The 14,930-nt window shown below is 41.0% G+C and overlaps 1 protein-coding gene across 1 annotated transcript in view; it reads right to left on the bottom strand.

Annotated features, from left to right (window-relative positions):
- Nucleotides 1-546: 546 nt before the first annotated feature.
- Nucleotides 547-14,930, bottom strand: part of MRPS35 (mitochondrial ribosomal protein S35) — a 34,619-nt gene continuing 20,235 nt past the window's right edge. Inside the window, exons 7-8 of the mRNA XM_006121804.3 lie at nt 12,348-12,417; nt 547-1,122 (exon numbers count right to left, since the gene is read on the bottom strand). Of these exons, the coding sequence (XP_006121866.3) occupies nt 844-1,122; nt 12,348-12,417 (349 nt within the window). The 3' untranslated portion in view covers nt 547-843. The remainder of the gene's footprint in view (nt 1,123-12,347; nt 12,418-14,930) is intronic.

Here is a 14,930-nt window from a genome sequence, read left to right as displayed (position 1 = left end):
GCTTATATAATCCTAATTACCACATTATATGGCTCACAATCTCTAATGCCATTTTCATCCCACCTGACCGCAAATGTAGAAAATAGTTACCATAATTTTTACAGAAGCAGAAACAAGATGGACAAAGTAGAGTAGAATTTTCAAATTCATACTAAGAATATGTCTGCATAGCAGCTAGATTTGTGCCAGACAATTTGCGTTCACAGGGCTTGTATTGGGGGTTGTTTCATTGCTGTGTAAATGTCTGGGCTCAGATGGAGGCCTGGCCCTGACAGCCATGGGTTTGTCTTTCCTGTGTAGACTACCCTCTGTGTCTCATTCTTAAAATGACTTAGGTAGCAGGACTGTAATTTGCATTGAAATTCAGTGGAACTTAGGAAACTAAGTCAAGTGGCTGCTTTGGAAAAATCTTACCCTGTGTTATTTACCCAAAGTTACATAGTCTGTGGCAGAGGAAAGAATTGCATCAGGATCTCTGAAGTCCCAGGTAAGCATCTCTTAAGCAGAATACTTAAGCCCCTAAATATTCAGAAGGCTTTCCTGAAAAACACTTGATATACATTTTATTTATAGAGGAAAGGAATGATATTGGAGGACAGTGATTTCCTCACTGACAAGTAAATTCAATTGCATGGAAACATAGGAAGTTTGTTGCTGACCCTTTTTGAGTTTTTCATCACTCTAAATTCATTCAAGGTTTTTGACATTTTTAAAATTTAATAATGTTTTGTTGAAGTCCTAGAAAATCATTAATAACTGCTTTCTTAATTCCATATGAAGTAGCACTAGCATACATTATCATTCTATATTGACACAAGATCAGATATATGCATGCAGTGACAGTCACAGTGACTGTTGCAAATTGAGTAGTTTTGTCACAGATTCCTTATACTGCAAAATGTTGTTTTCTGTTTCCCCTTCATTTTTAAGTGCAACGATAGAGGTTTTGTAATTCTCAACTAGTTCAGAGGTAAGCAGCTCTTCCCTAGTTACTTCATTGGTTTTCTCTACAGTTCTTATTCGAAGAAGTGTGTCCAAAACATTCTTCTGAGAGGGGCTGTTTTCCCAGATATACTCCTCCATGTCTGCTTCAGTCTTCTCGCTCTCCCACATTTCAGTTTTCTGAAAAAGAACAGACATCGCCTTAAATATGTCAGTACTGCATTAAGAAGCAACAACAATCAAGGGGGGGGAGGGGAGAATCTGTATTTCACTCCTCTGCCATGAAAAATTGTTTAAGATTTTTGTCTTCGTTGAAGTTCACTCCAGTGGGACAGTCTATCCCAAAGATCCTCAACTGAGATTAAGTGAGGTGAACAGGCTTTGTGTTTGTCCTTTGCAAACAGTAAATTTAATTCTGCAATTATTTAGCAGAAAATAATTATTTTGCAATTATTTCTGCAAAAATTTAATTCTGTATTGTAAATATAAGTCTGGAAATCCATTTGAAATATGTATAATTTAGCATAATTACTGTAATCCTAAGAGAAAAACCAGAACTGGGAAGAAGCAATAATTGGTTCTTTAGTTATGTAAAGTTACTGATTGCAATTCAAACTCTAAGGAAAAAGAGCCCAAATAATCCAAAATGTTATTTTGAAATAATGGTCCAAATTCCACTGCTGACACTGGAGTAGCTTTTTATTTACATCAAGCTCTTCTGTGTTTACACCATTACTGCTAATATTAGAAACTGACCCAAAGTTTGTAAAATTAAAGGACATTTTCCTTTCATTACTGTGGATTTTGGTACACAAGCCATTTGATTATCTAAACAAGTATGTCTTACTTCTGGTGGTTCCACTTTGTGTGGTCAGATTTAAGTCCCCAGATTTTTTTCGTTTCACACTAAATTGTGCTCTAAACAAGTTTTTAAATCTAAATACATAAGAGAATTGAATGGAGTTCCTTTGCATATTGTATCCTGAAGGTACTGAAGACAAAGCCCTCATGCATATAATGATAATGTGATTTTAGACTTTGTGATGAAAGAAATAGTGACACGCAACTTGTCAAAACAGCACAGAACACTCAGAGCCAGGACTGGGGGGGCTGCAAACAAACTTTATGGGACTGGGGAAAACTTGGACACATCCACATATAAGTGGACACCTGGCTAAATAAAATCATGCCGGACAGACCATAGATGTTGCTGGACCACAGTGTGCTGGACTAGAGAGGGTCAACATGAATGTGTAAACTTCTTTTAAGCCATATCATTTCATAGTTTCAAAACAGATGATCAAAACTTAAGTTGTTCTCGTTTTGCTCAACACTTATAAAATACATAATCAAGGACCATAACTGAGAAAAAGCAATGTAAGCACTTTCAATCTTTCATTTTTTTAATATTATGGTTTTGTTGGATTCAATATGGAGGAAATCACTTCTAAAGATAGCGATTTCTGTAGAAACAAGTGGAAACAAGCACTATTGAAACTTTTATCTATGTCCTTAATAAAATCCCTTAATAGACAACTCTTCAGTAATCCTCCAGCTTTGCTAGCCACAATTAAGTTGCATTACTTATAAACAAATATCAAATTCAAATAAATCTGACAAGGAAACTTAGTTTGAGTCTTACCTATTCAACAAAGAAGTTCTATACACAATGCTTAATAAAAGGCTATTATTTACAAAGTCAATTTTTTTTTTTTTTTTTACATTTCCAACTTATGGATCCAAGTCATGTCTTTGTGCCTATGCCTGGATACCAGAATTTACAAATGTTTTAAGTGTTGCATGAAGAAAAACTTTAAAAAAAGCTCTTCTTTAAAATCCACAAGCCCAAGTGTTTAATCAGAAACAAACATTAACATCATGAAAAGGCTCATGTGACTAACATTTAAAGAACTTGGGCACAATGTAATGCAGAAATAAACACCTTATTCAGCCATTAAAGAGGAAAAAATAAGTACTATAAGGTGCAGAGCACCAGTAAATAAGTGGTTACAATGAAACGTTCTTTCTGCATCATGAGATTGTTCAGCCAGTGTTGACACTCATGCACTTCTTTAAATCAACTCTATTAATAAAAAGTTCACACACATTCTTAAAAGCTAGCAAAGTTATTATTTTTCTTTTCATACCAGTCACTCCTCATTGCACACTGGCTCTCCAAGGCAGTTTGTCCAGTTCAAAAAGAATTAAAAAAAAAAACCCTCTCACAGGGATAGAATTTCTCAAAAGTAATGGAATGAGTGTTACACCTGGTCAGTCCTGGACCAAACTCTTGTTATTTGCCAGTCATGCCCTAGGTTCAACAAAAGCTCACTGTGAGGCCTCTGAACACCTTAAAGTTCCAGCAGAGATAATAAAAACTAATTATGGTCATTACATTTATCTCTTCAGGAAAATCCTTCTCTGTGCACATTAACTGATGGGATTTCAAAGATGACTGCTGATAAACAGATTAATAGTTTCCCATCTTTCCTAAACAGGGCAATGCAAAGGGATTTAAATTAGACCAATGACATTTCAAAGTATTACTAGTTTGTACGTCTTGAAAACAGGCTGTAGTGTCAAGTTAATTCTTAAAATAAAACAGATTTCTGGGGTCAGGGATGGGTGTAATCTCAAAATATATTCCTTTGGCCCTGTTATAAGAAACCAGAATCCTTTGCAGCAATGCTGGTGGCCATCAATATTCCCTCTAATTTTTTCCAGGCATGTGCAGAATAAATTTTGTCATGTGCCCAGAGGCATATGCAGATGCAGTACACCAACAGAGAAACACGTTGCCATGTGTAGGCTCTCTGCCAAATGAGCTAGGTGGCACCCGAATCTCTCCTGGGTGGCTGCCCAAGAGCTCAGCTTACAGGGAACACTGATGGCCATCCTGCAAAATAAATTGTTATCCTAACATGCAGAAATATCAACCAGGAAACTGAATGGAAACTAGATTTTTGCAGGTTCATTTTGATCAGATGTCTCATTTCTAAAGGGAGAGTTCCACATTTAAGCCCTCCTGCAGGTGTCCTGACTTTCATAAATTAAAAACCAAGTATAATTCATCAGACATTCAGCAATCAAAAATAAATATTTCAGTTGTAATTTATACACATGTACCAGTAAATGTATTGTAAAATACTTTGCAAAAATAGTACCTTAGAAAGTGTAACTTACTAGACTGATGTATTTGAGTAATAAAGGGAAGGAGCCTTTATTGTATGGACAATAAATAACTAATTAAAATAGCAATTTTCTACTATACTCTTAAAAAGTCACAAGTAAGGAAGGAGAAGGTAGAAAATACATATTATTCAGGAAACAGAAAAAGAAAAACCACACATGCAGGCTTAACTTCTAAACCTTTCACCTACTGCTACAATCAAGGAATTGCAAGGAAAAGCTCCAAGTGAATACCAGTTTTTGACCTCCAATTATTTCCATTTAAAAAATAAAACTAGTTAAATTGGTCCAAAAACTGTACGCCATTTAGTTCCTAGACTGGTTTAAAAATAAATTTAGATAAAATTGATGCAGACACATAATTTACAAGTGCTTTTAGCTATGGCAATGCAAGCTAAAATTATAAGTACTTAAAATAGATACGCATGTCCACATTAGGAGGTTTACTGATTTAACTAAATAGGTTCTTAAATTGATTCAAAAGAGATGAGTTGAGTTATAAAGTTCCAAAGTAAAGCTGGTAAGAGATAAGAAGCATTCACACCTATATACAAAACAAGAATTAAGAACTTTAAGTAACGTTCCATTGTTATTCCAAAAAGAAATGATCAGATTCAGATTGAATTTATCATGCATGGTATTAAACTACTCCATAAAAATGCAATGCAGACAAGGAGGACAAGTAATAATGGACTTAAATTGCACAAAGATTTATGTGACACACACGACGTTCCCGTAATTTTTTCCATCCATGTGTAGAATTAATTATGTGCACCAATATCGAGATAATGTGTTGATGTGCTCCACCAGTAAAAACAAAACGCTCAGATAATATTTTTTTCAAGTTGCCAAAAGAATATCTACTCCAGTCAGGACAGATTAAGCATTTTAGAACTCACTACCTAAAGAATTACATTTAAGCATGTGAGAAAAATAAAATTACAATCCAAGATAAAACACCTAAAATAAACACCACCACCTCACGTATATGTTGGGAGGTGAGTGCATGGGCAAGTGTGGGGTAGAGACAGATGCATAGTGCATGTCGTGTATGATATTAATGGAGGAGGTGCGGCATCTGGGATAGTGATGGCTGCAAAAGGGAATTAGGGTTCAGGAATGAGTGTGGGATTTGGGTGGGAGTTTGGGTGAAAGTGGGGGCTGTATCTGGAGCAGGAGACTGAAATGCAGGAGGGAGTGGCAGGGTCTAGGAGAGGGTGTGGCTAAAGGAGAGGATTCGGACATGGAGGAGAGATGTAGGAGGGGGTGCAGGGTCTCATAGGGGTTTGACACCTGGGGCAGGTGTGTAGAATGGGGGGCAGAGGGTTGGAGTGAGATGCCAGGTGCAAGCTCTGGCTGGGAGCACTTACCCAGGTGGCTCCCAGCCAGCAGTCCAGCAGGACCCTCAGACTGGCTCCCTTCCTGCCATGCCCTTGCACACCATTCTGCGCCTTGTGCCCCTTGTTGGGGATCCTGTATGTGCTGCCTACACTTCAAGCATGGCCCAGGCAGCTCCCAGGCCAGCGGGAGCTTCAAGAACATGCAGGTGTTGGGGACAGTGTGGAGACACCCTCCATAGAGTGCGCGGTGTGAGAGATGCCCATAGCCCCAGCAACTGGACACTTTGAGTGGCATACAGTGCGTGGCAGGCAGGAAGTCTACCTGAAGGTCCTGCTGGGTTGTGGGCCAGATCTGGCAGTTTGGCTGGGTGGTTCTGGCCCGCAGACAGTATTTTGCCTGTCCCTAGTCTAGATTAAACTTAGTCTAGTGCAGTGGTCGCCAACCTTTTTAAGAACGAGATCACTTTTTGAATTTAAGTGCAATCCAAGATCTCTCTCAAACCCAAACACCCTTGCACCGCCTCCTTTATACCCCTTCTTGAGGCCCCACCTCTGCTCACCCCATCCTCTCTCACTTTCACCAGACTGGGACAGAGGGTTGGGATGCAGACTCTGGATTTAAGGGATTTGGAGTGTGAGAGTGGCTCTGAGCAGAGCCTGGGGCAGGCAGTTGAGGTGCAAGAGGGGGTTCTAGGTGCAGGCTCTGGGAGGGCATTCAGATGCAGTGGTGCTTGGGGCTGAGGCAGGAGTCTGGGGTGCAGGGCGGGGTTCATGATTGGGGTAGGTTTTTGGGATATGGGCTCCAGCTGGGCATTGATTGCCTCAGGTGGCTCCTGGGTGGTGGTACAATGGGGCTAAGGATACAGAGTGGGAGAGGGGGTATCTTGACATGAGCACCCCTCCTTACCCTCCCCTGACCTGCACAGAAAGCAGGAGGCTCTTGAGGGGACAGCTCTAAGGCAAAGGGGAGGAGTGTGGGAAGGAGCAGCTGAAGTGCTGGCCCTTGATAGTCGCTTGGCCAAACCAGTCAGGATCACCTTTCAGAGGCTCAAATATCTACTGGTTGGTGAACACTAGTCTAGTGCTGTAAAGCACCACTGTCAAGGGGTAGGTCCCAGCACTTATAGCTACTCTTCCCGTGGAGAAGGTTTACCTAGAGTGCTGTGAGAGCTCTCGACCAGCATTCATGCCCTGGCCACACTTTCATTGTAAAGTGCTGCTGTGGTGCACTTGGATTTCACAAGTGTAGGCAAAGCCTCAGAATTAACTCACTGGAAAAAGATAAAAGGGGGGGGGGGGGAAATCACAACAGCAGTGGATGAACACTTTCCACAACACAATTTCTTCATATCTGACCTATCAGTCCTCATCCACAAAAGAAACCTCAACAGCAAAAGATGAGCCTGGAAGCTTAAATTCATAGTTCTGTCACACACCAATAATCATGGTCTTAAAGACACCAAATTCATGGCTTATAAGAACCATTTGTAGCCCATGAGCACCTCGATCTTTTGGCCTATGAGTACAGGGATGTTAGTAGGCCACTTCATCTTGAATGGATTCCTTAGCGTATGTGCTAACTCCTTATGATAAAATATCTATTCAATCTTTTATTTAGCTTGGATATTTATGTTTTCCAGACATAACAAAGTTCTGTCACAAAAAGCTCGACTCTCTCATCCACAGTAATCAGTCCAATAAGATTATCTCATGCACACTGTCTCTAATAGCTCAGGATCAGCACAACTACAACACCACTGCATATTAAACAAATCAACTATTTTTCCTGTTCACCATTTCCCTCATTTCCCGTTCATTAATATTAAGCTAATATCCTTACAACATTATTCATTAATCTCATTCCATCTTGAAAATTGATTTTATGTTTCTACTTTGTTTCTTCTCTCTAACTTTTAAAAATCTCAATTACTATTCCTATGTAAATGAGAAAGATTGATTTATGCTTCTCTTCACCACTTGATGGCAGCAAACTGCCATTCTTTTGAAACACTAATAAGACTATTTCTTAGTGTTACTATATTTGCATCCATCCTAAATTAATAAGAACCATTGCATGCCTATTATAATTATTATTTTGTGCCTCTCTATCGACTGGGAGACAGACACTTCATTAAAGTTCTCTCACTGCTGCCCTTTTTATTTGGTAAATGCAGCCCATCACACCACAACACAAGCCCCTTTCTGGGAATAATCTGCAAAAGTAAGGCAAAACTACAAGAGAACAGGACAAAAGTGCAGTAAATGTTCTCCCCACTAACCCAATTATTACAGTATGAGAGAGCATGGCAGAACAAAGCACAGGATCACTCAGGTTAAGAAAACTACAGGTTTTTTAACAACAGATTGGCTACTCAGACAACTGGTACATGATGTGTAAAAACTAATCATGTACAAATATTAATTCGATAACTGATTAAGTTGAAAAAGCAGTGAAATACAAAATGTTAAGCATGACTATATATTTTCAAATATTGTAATCAATGTTTTCAGGTTTTTATGCTGGAAATTGTCATCAAAATGTCATCCCTTTTGGTGACAAAACATGAAGGACTGCCTTCCTCCAACTCCTGTGCATAGGCTTCTATGGCAGAAAGTTTGATATGGAAAGGTCAAATGCAGCTTTAAATATCACCTTAATGCATGAGCACCAGCATAACAATGATGTTAAAGCTAACCAATTAAGCTGATTTTCCAAAGTCATTGATACAATGAAGCAGTTCACTATTTGGGAGCAGTGCCTCCTGGGTTTTGTTTGTTCTGTAAGCAGTGCTGCTGAGGCAAGGCTATTTGGGGAACCTTACTTGTGCATTTTCAAACTTTGTATTTTATTTTTTAAATGAACACTTAGCTTTCAGCTTCCTGCCTAACATCTAAGCCTTTGAGAAAAGCATAGTTTTCATCTGAAGAGGGACTATATAAAGATAAAATAACTCTGGGATCCTCTTAATGTCTCCATATAAATAGAATAAAAATCTGTCAGGATTGCAAACCTGGAATCTAAAAATTAAGATGGGCATCTTCCTTCTTATGCATTTTCACTAGCACTAGAGAAGCTGTAGTCAAATTAAGTTCTTTATTAAACCTATGCATCAACGTTAGCCTTATTACAATATACATAGCTGAGATCAAGGACAGCATATAACTTGTACACAATTATTGCATGGTTCCAAGTAAGGATGTTAAATATCGAGTCATTTACTAGTCGAGCCGGAGATGGAATTTCCATCGACTAGTTGATAGGCACTTGTACATTTCAAAGGAGGAATGTGGAACTCTGCATGCAGCCTAGGTCAGAGGGAAGTCCTGCTGTCTCAGGCTGTAGGCGGTGTACCAGCTTTGAAAATGTACAAGAGTTCCCAGCTGGGGCTCCTGTGCATTTCAAAGTGGAAGCACTCTCATGGAGCCTGGAGTCAGCGGGGGAGTCAGAGCTCCCCGCTGACCTCCCCAGTTGACTGCAGGTTCCACACAGCATTTCCCCAGAACTGGAATCAGCTGGGGGGATCCCCAGCTGACCCCGGGTTTCAAGCAAACGCTGTGCTGGCATTTCAAAGGGTCGCACAGAGCTGACCAGAGGTTGACCTTGAGGCGGCTTTTCAAAGGGGGCAGCGCCGCTCAGAGCCTGGGCTCAACTGTGCAGTGCTGCCCTTTTGAAGTACTTCCTCTTCCCCCCCTCTTTGCTGTCTCTATCAGATAGAGGCGGCGAGAGGGGGAGAGAGGGGAGGGAAGGAAATCAATTAGTCAATTCAACTATCCGATAAGCATTTGCTTATTGGATAGTCGACTACTCCTTAACATCCTTAGTTCCAAGACTACAAGTTGAGTATCCAGGGCTGGCAGTTTGACTTGTGAATTGAGAAAGTCTGACACTGTCACCCTACTCTATGTACATAGTGTAGTTGTTAGCTGGGTTGGTCCCAGTCCAGTGACCTGAGGAAGAGTCCTGTATGGCTCAAAAGCTTGCATCTTTCACCATGACAACTTGGTCCAATAAAAGATTACCCGACTCATCTTGTCTTTCTGAAATCCTCTATGAGAGACATGCACTTTGCTGTGTATAACCATACTAAGTAAGGCTTAACCCACCAATTCATTCCATCTTAATTAAAAAACAATAATAATAATAAAATTGCAGACACATGATTTAGCAATCTCTTATTTTCTTCCTCATGTGGCTTTTTCTCCAGCCCCAGAGTTCTGCCCTTGACACCATGCGGCTTTGTAAACTGATCACATATTATATGTTTGTTCCTAAAATTACTAATTTGCAAGATCAATAATTAACAGTTAATTATTTCCAGTCATTAATACAAATTTGAGAGGATGTGTAGCAGTGGTGGGTAAACTGTGACCTATCAGGCTAACCTGACCACAGGCTTCAGATGTTGACCATCCATAGCTACCACCGCCCCCTGTAGCCACATTTCTCTCTTGCTAGCCAACAGGAGCTGAGGAGATGGCACCTGCAGGCAAAGGGGCTGCAGGGATGTGCTGGCTGCTTTTTCCCGACCTGACTTGCAGCCTGTAGGCCACAGGTTGCCCACCACTGATTTACAGTAAATCAAACAGCAAGTAATGCACTAAGTCTTTAGGACTCCTATCACAACCTCTAATAAAAGCAGTAACAATCAACAAACAATCCAACTTTGCTTTCTATTAAAAATATGTAAAGGAAAAACTGGCCTAGTTTTCTTAGTACATTTTACCATGCATATTCATGGAAGCATGCCATGTGGCACCACTCTGCTGGCGAAGTGACCAAATCTCTAGATTAATTTGTAATGCGTGTAATGTTGCTGTCTACAGGGAGGGCTAATACCACCCAATATTTAAAGTTCACATAAATTAAGAACAGACCACAGCCTGTTTGCTTCTGGTTAACAAGATGCATCAAAATTACCTTTCGGCAGGTCTATTAAAAGGGATTACTACTGATCATGGAAAAAAATCAAATATGGTAACAGCAGACCATCAATTTTTCATGGAAATCAAAGACAATTACAACTGATTGATGACTTCATCAAATATTAACATGGAAGTTGAAAGGTAATAAAAGGGCAAGAGACTTGTGCATATTCAATACACACGAAACACTCACACGGCAATATCGTATGGCCCTGACTTCCATCACTAAGTAATGCTAAAGAAAAGGACAGATATGTTGTTTGCCCAGAACTAATAAAAAAAGGAGCAGTGTTTAGCTTTTGTGGTCACTGTTCTATGCTGGAAACTTTGATCTGTCAGAGTTCAAGATTTGTGTTATTGTTAAAAAGAAAATACGTGCATTGCAAGTACACCACTGAAGTGTAAAAGCTTATCTATAAAAATTAGGGTTACTGATTAATCACAGTGAACTAAAGCGACTAATTCAAAAAAATTAATTGCAATGGAACAGTTTTAATCATATGTTAAACACCCACTAAAAAATTAAATATCTTTAGATGTTCTTCTACATATTCTAATATATTCATTTAAAAAATGAACTGTACATGTTTACTTTCTATTATTACAAATATCTGAGCAATAAAAATTATACACGAAAATAGTGTTTTTCAATTCACCTTACACAAGTACTGTAGTCTCCATTATGACAGTGCAAGTTACAAATGTCGATTGTGTTTCTTTTTCCATTCTTTTTCCATTCTATATATGTAATAGATGCATTTTAAAATGGAGAAGTGGATATACTGAGTATTAACAAGCCAGTTGAAGGATACATTTTAATAGAGAAAAGAGTATGGAATGGAAGTTGCCTTATGTCTACTTGATGGCTATATGAAGTTCCCAATGTACAAGTGTTCTTAATAACACACCACAACCGATGCTCCCATTGAGAGTTTCAGCAATTGTTCAGAGGGTAGGTAAGAATAACAAGAAAAAACAAACACCACAACGCACCGAACTGGAACAAATGCAAAATGTATTCTCCCTCTACCCATTGTAGATTAGTATTTCACTCACCACAAGGTCACTACTATCATGCAACTTACATGGGTTCCCAAACTGTAGGGGCATGAAGAAATTCTGGGGGGGCATGAGGCGATCCAGCCTTCCCCTCCCCACTCCACCCCCACTCCATATCAAGTTTTGCTGCCCTGGTCAGGTTTTTTTTGCTCAACAAGGGGAGGGGGGGGCGGGTCTCAAAAATAAAAAAGGGGATATGCTGCTGAAAAGTTTGGGAACCACTGCACTAGGCAGAGATCAATTACCTGGTTTTAATTATGCTTACACATTAAAATAATGTGTTTTGAATATACAGTATTTACCAAAGGGGAAAAAAAGATTTTAGAACAAGTGTAAGATTCAGTCATTTGTGATACCTTTAACTTCATTGACTGCTAAGAAACAAATTTGATTTTATCACTGGATAACTAAACTAAAACCACTTAAAAATACAAAATGTTTTACACTGATTTCTTATCTAATATTCAGCTGTGTGCATTTAATAGCTAGTTGAAATCTTTTAAACAACTGGTTCATTTCCAATTACCTTTTTAATACTGAATCTGGATAAATGCAATCAAAATTATTCCTAATTCTAGTCAGGGAAAAGGAAGGAATTTATTTCTAAGACCTCCAATGAGGTGATATTTATTGTGTGCATGCAATTCAAGTAAACAACAAAATTGTGGCATTCTGGAAAGTTATTAGAGAAGGTATTAGAAGTGCTCTCCGTGGTTCATGTTAGACAGGACTGTTATACTTTCTAAAAATCATTCAAGGACACTTAAGCCACAGAAGGATTCCACCCACAACACAAGTCAGGATTTTTTTACTAAATGTGGTCCTAGATGAAGCGTTATTGTCTCTGAATTAAAGACACTTATTTTGCTAGATACATTCAATTTCTTTTCTTACCCAAGATTCATGGTACAAAACTGTGAGAAGGTAGATTCCATAGTCATAGTTCTGTCTCCTTAAAGGACACCTGAAATTTAAAAACAAAGGATGCATTTTGAAATAGTCACTGTTTCCTTTTGGGAAATCAAGAACAAGTAGCTAAGATTTTTGTTTGCTTATTCTGTGCCCCAGACTATGGGAAGATTTTGTATTACTTCATTTCCTAGTCCATGGCTCATTGTACTTTTCTTAATTATATTTGACTTCTACAGATTTTTAGTCTTTTAGTATGTCGCCAAGGAAACATTTCTGCATTTGCTCATTGGGAGAAAGTTATAACAATAAACTAAAACCGATAGGGCACAACTTGAGCAACCATTCAAGTCTCTTTACACTATTGGACAGACAGCCAGCCTTCAATGAAATTCTGCTTTCACTGAGAACATGTAAGCGGATACAGCATGATGAGGAAAGCATGTTAGTCAGTGAGAGAAGAAAAACTAATACAAAACATTAAACATTAGCTTCTAATATAAGAAAACTCAGGTCAGCCTAATGCTAAGTTAGAGAAAGCGCTAAGTGTAAATAGACAGAAAAGAACAGCTGCTGTACAAATGATGAGGTGCACTTGTTGCCTCATGGCTAAGTGCTGGAGGTATTCATCAGGCACAAAGAGGTTGTATCTCTCAGAACCCAAGTAATATATCTTGAAACCAAAGGTGCTGCCACAAAGTCCAGAGATAGACTGAACTGCTTCCAAAACCAATATAAGGACACTAGACAGTCTCAATGCTTTGATTGAGCAAGCTGGTTATAACACAGTAGGTCTCTAATTCTCCCAGGGTATCTGCAGCCCTTTTTTCCCCCATGTTGAAAGGCTTCTCTCTCTTCCTTCTATACAATAGGGTGCAGAAAGGAGAGTCCTTCTGTATTAAGTGATCTCCTGGGCTCAGGTAGGGCCTATATAGTACCTCTTTTGCTCCAAGCTCTCCAGTACTCCCACATTCCAGCAGAACAGGCAGTACAGCAGCCAGCCACTCTCTCACTCTCCATAAGGCAGCAGGTGGAGTCAGCAGGGAACAGAATATCCCTCATGCGCTCTCTTCCCAATGTTAGACCCAACTATACCTTGAAGTTACCACTCAGGATGTAAAATCCTGGTTAATCAGTTAAATGTTAGGTTAATCGACTAAGAGGGATCCAGGGGGCAGGACTGGAGCAGCTCCTGCCTGTAGCAGGACTAGACTAACCCCCTGCCTGCAGTACGCAGGGAGCTACTCCAGCCTCTACCAGTTCACCTTTCACATCCCTTGTTACCACCAAACTCTATAAACGTTTGAATGGGAAGGGCAATACAATTGATATCCATAAATATAATATTTGCTAAGCCAACAAATGTAAACATAACATACTTATACTACCAGCCTCCAGAGCAGGAGAGATATTGCATGTGCAATGTTGAGAGAGAGCCTAGAGATTCAAGCACCCACTTTAGAAAGTGTACCAGTGTCATATCAGGACAAGGTTTAGAGAAGCAGCTGGCTCGACATCTGAAATGGCTTTTTTTTTTTGTGGGAGGGGGAGAGAGGAGAAAACTACATGTATGGCACAATACAGGCAGTCCCCGGGTTACGTACAAAATAGGGACTGTAGGTTTGTTCTTAAGTTGAATCTGTATGTAAGTCGGAACTGGCATCCAGATTCAGCCGCTGAATCTGGACACCAGTTCTGACTTACATACAGATTCAACTTAAGAACCCCAGGCGTCCCCAAGTCAGCTGCTGCTGAAACTGATCAGCAGCTGATTCCAGGAAGCCCGGGGCAGAGCAACTCTGCCTCGGGCTTCCTGTAGTCAGCCGCTGGTCAGTTTCAGCAGCGGCTAACTTGGGGACGCCTGGGGCAGAGCAGCTCGGGTGCTGCTGGGTTGGTCCAGTAGCGCGGCCGCTCCTCGGCGCTACTGGACCAACCCAGCAGCACCCCAGCTGCTCTGCCCCAGGCGTCCTGATTCAGCCACTGCTGAAACTGATCAGCAGCAGCTGAATCAGGACTCCTGGGGCAGAGTAGCTGGGGTGCTGCCGGGTTGGTCCAGTAGCGCCAAGGAGCGGTGCTGTGGGACCAACCGGCAGCGCCCCACCTGCTCTACCACAGGCCCCGGGCTTTGCTCCACATCTCCCTGGTCTGCTGAGGGGGGCACTAGCTGCGTCCCCCCCAGCAGACCAGAGAGACGCGGAGCAAAGCGGCAGAGGACCCGGGCAGGACCCGCTGTGCTTCCAGATCAGCTGGAAGCGCCGTGGTCTGGCTCGGGTCCTGCGCCGCTTTGCTCAGCGTCTCCCTGGTCTGCAGACCAGGGAGACGCTGAGCAAAGCGGCGGAGGACCCGGAGCCGGACCCGCGGCCGCTTCCAGATCAGCTGGAAGCGCCGTGGGTCCGGCCGGGTCCTGCGCGGCTTTGCTCAGCGTCTCCCTGGTCTGGAGACCAGAGAGACGCTGAGCAAAGCGGCGCAGGACCCGGGGCCGGACCCGTGGCACTTCCAGCTGATCTGAAAGCGGCCGTGGGTCCGGCCCCGGGTCCTGCGCCGCTTTGGTCCCCGTCTCCCTTGTCT

Source organism: Pelodiscus sinensis, chromosome 1, assembly GCF_049634645.1.
Source record: "Pelodiscus sinensis isolate JC-2024 chromosome 1, ASM4963464v1, whole genome shotgun sequence".
In the NCBI taxonomy this organism is placed as follows: domain Eukaryota; kingdom Metazoa; phylum Chordata; order Testudines; family Trionychidae; genus Pelodiscus; species Pelodiscus sinensis.
Note: the sequence above shows the minus strand (reverse complement) of the source record. Positions and strands in the feature narration are given on the sequence as shown.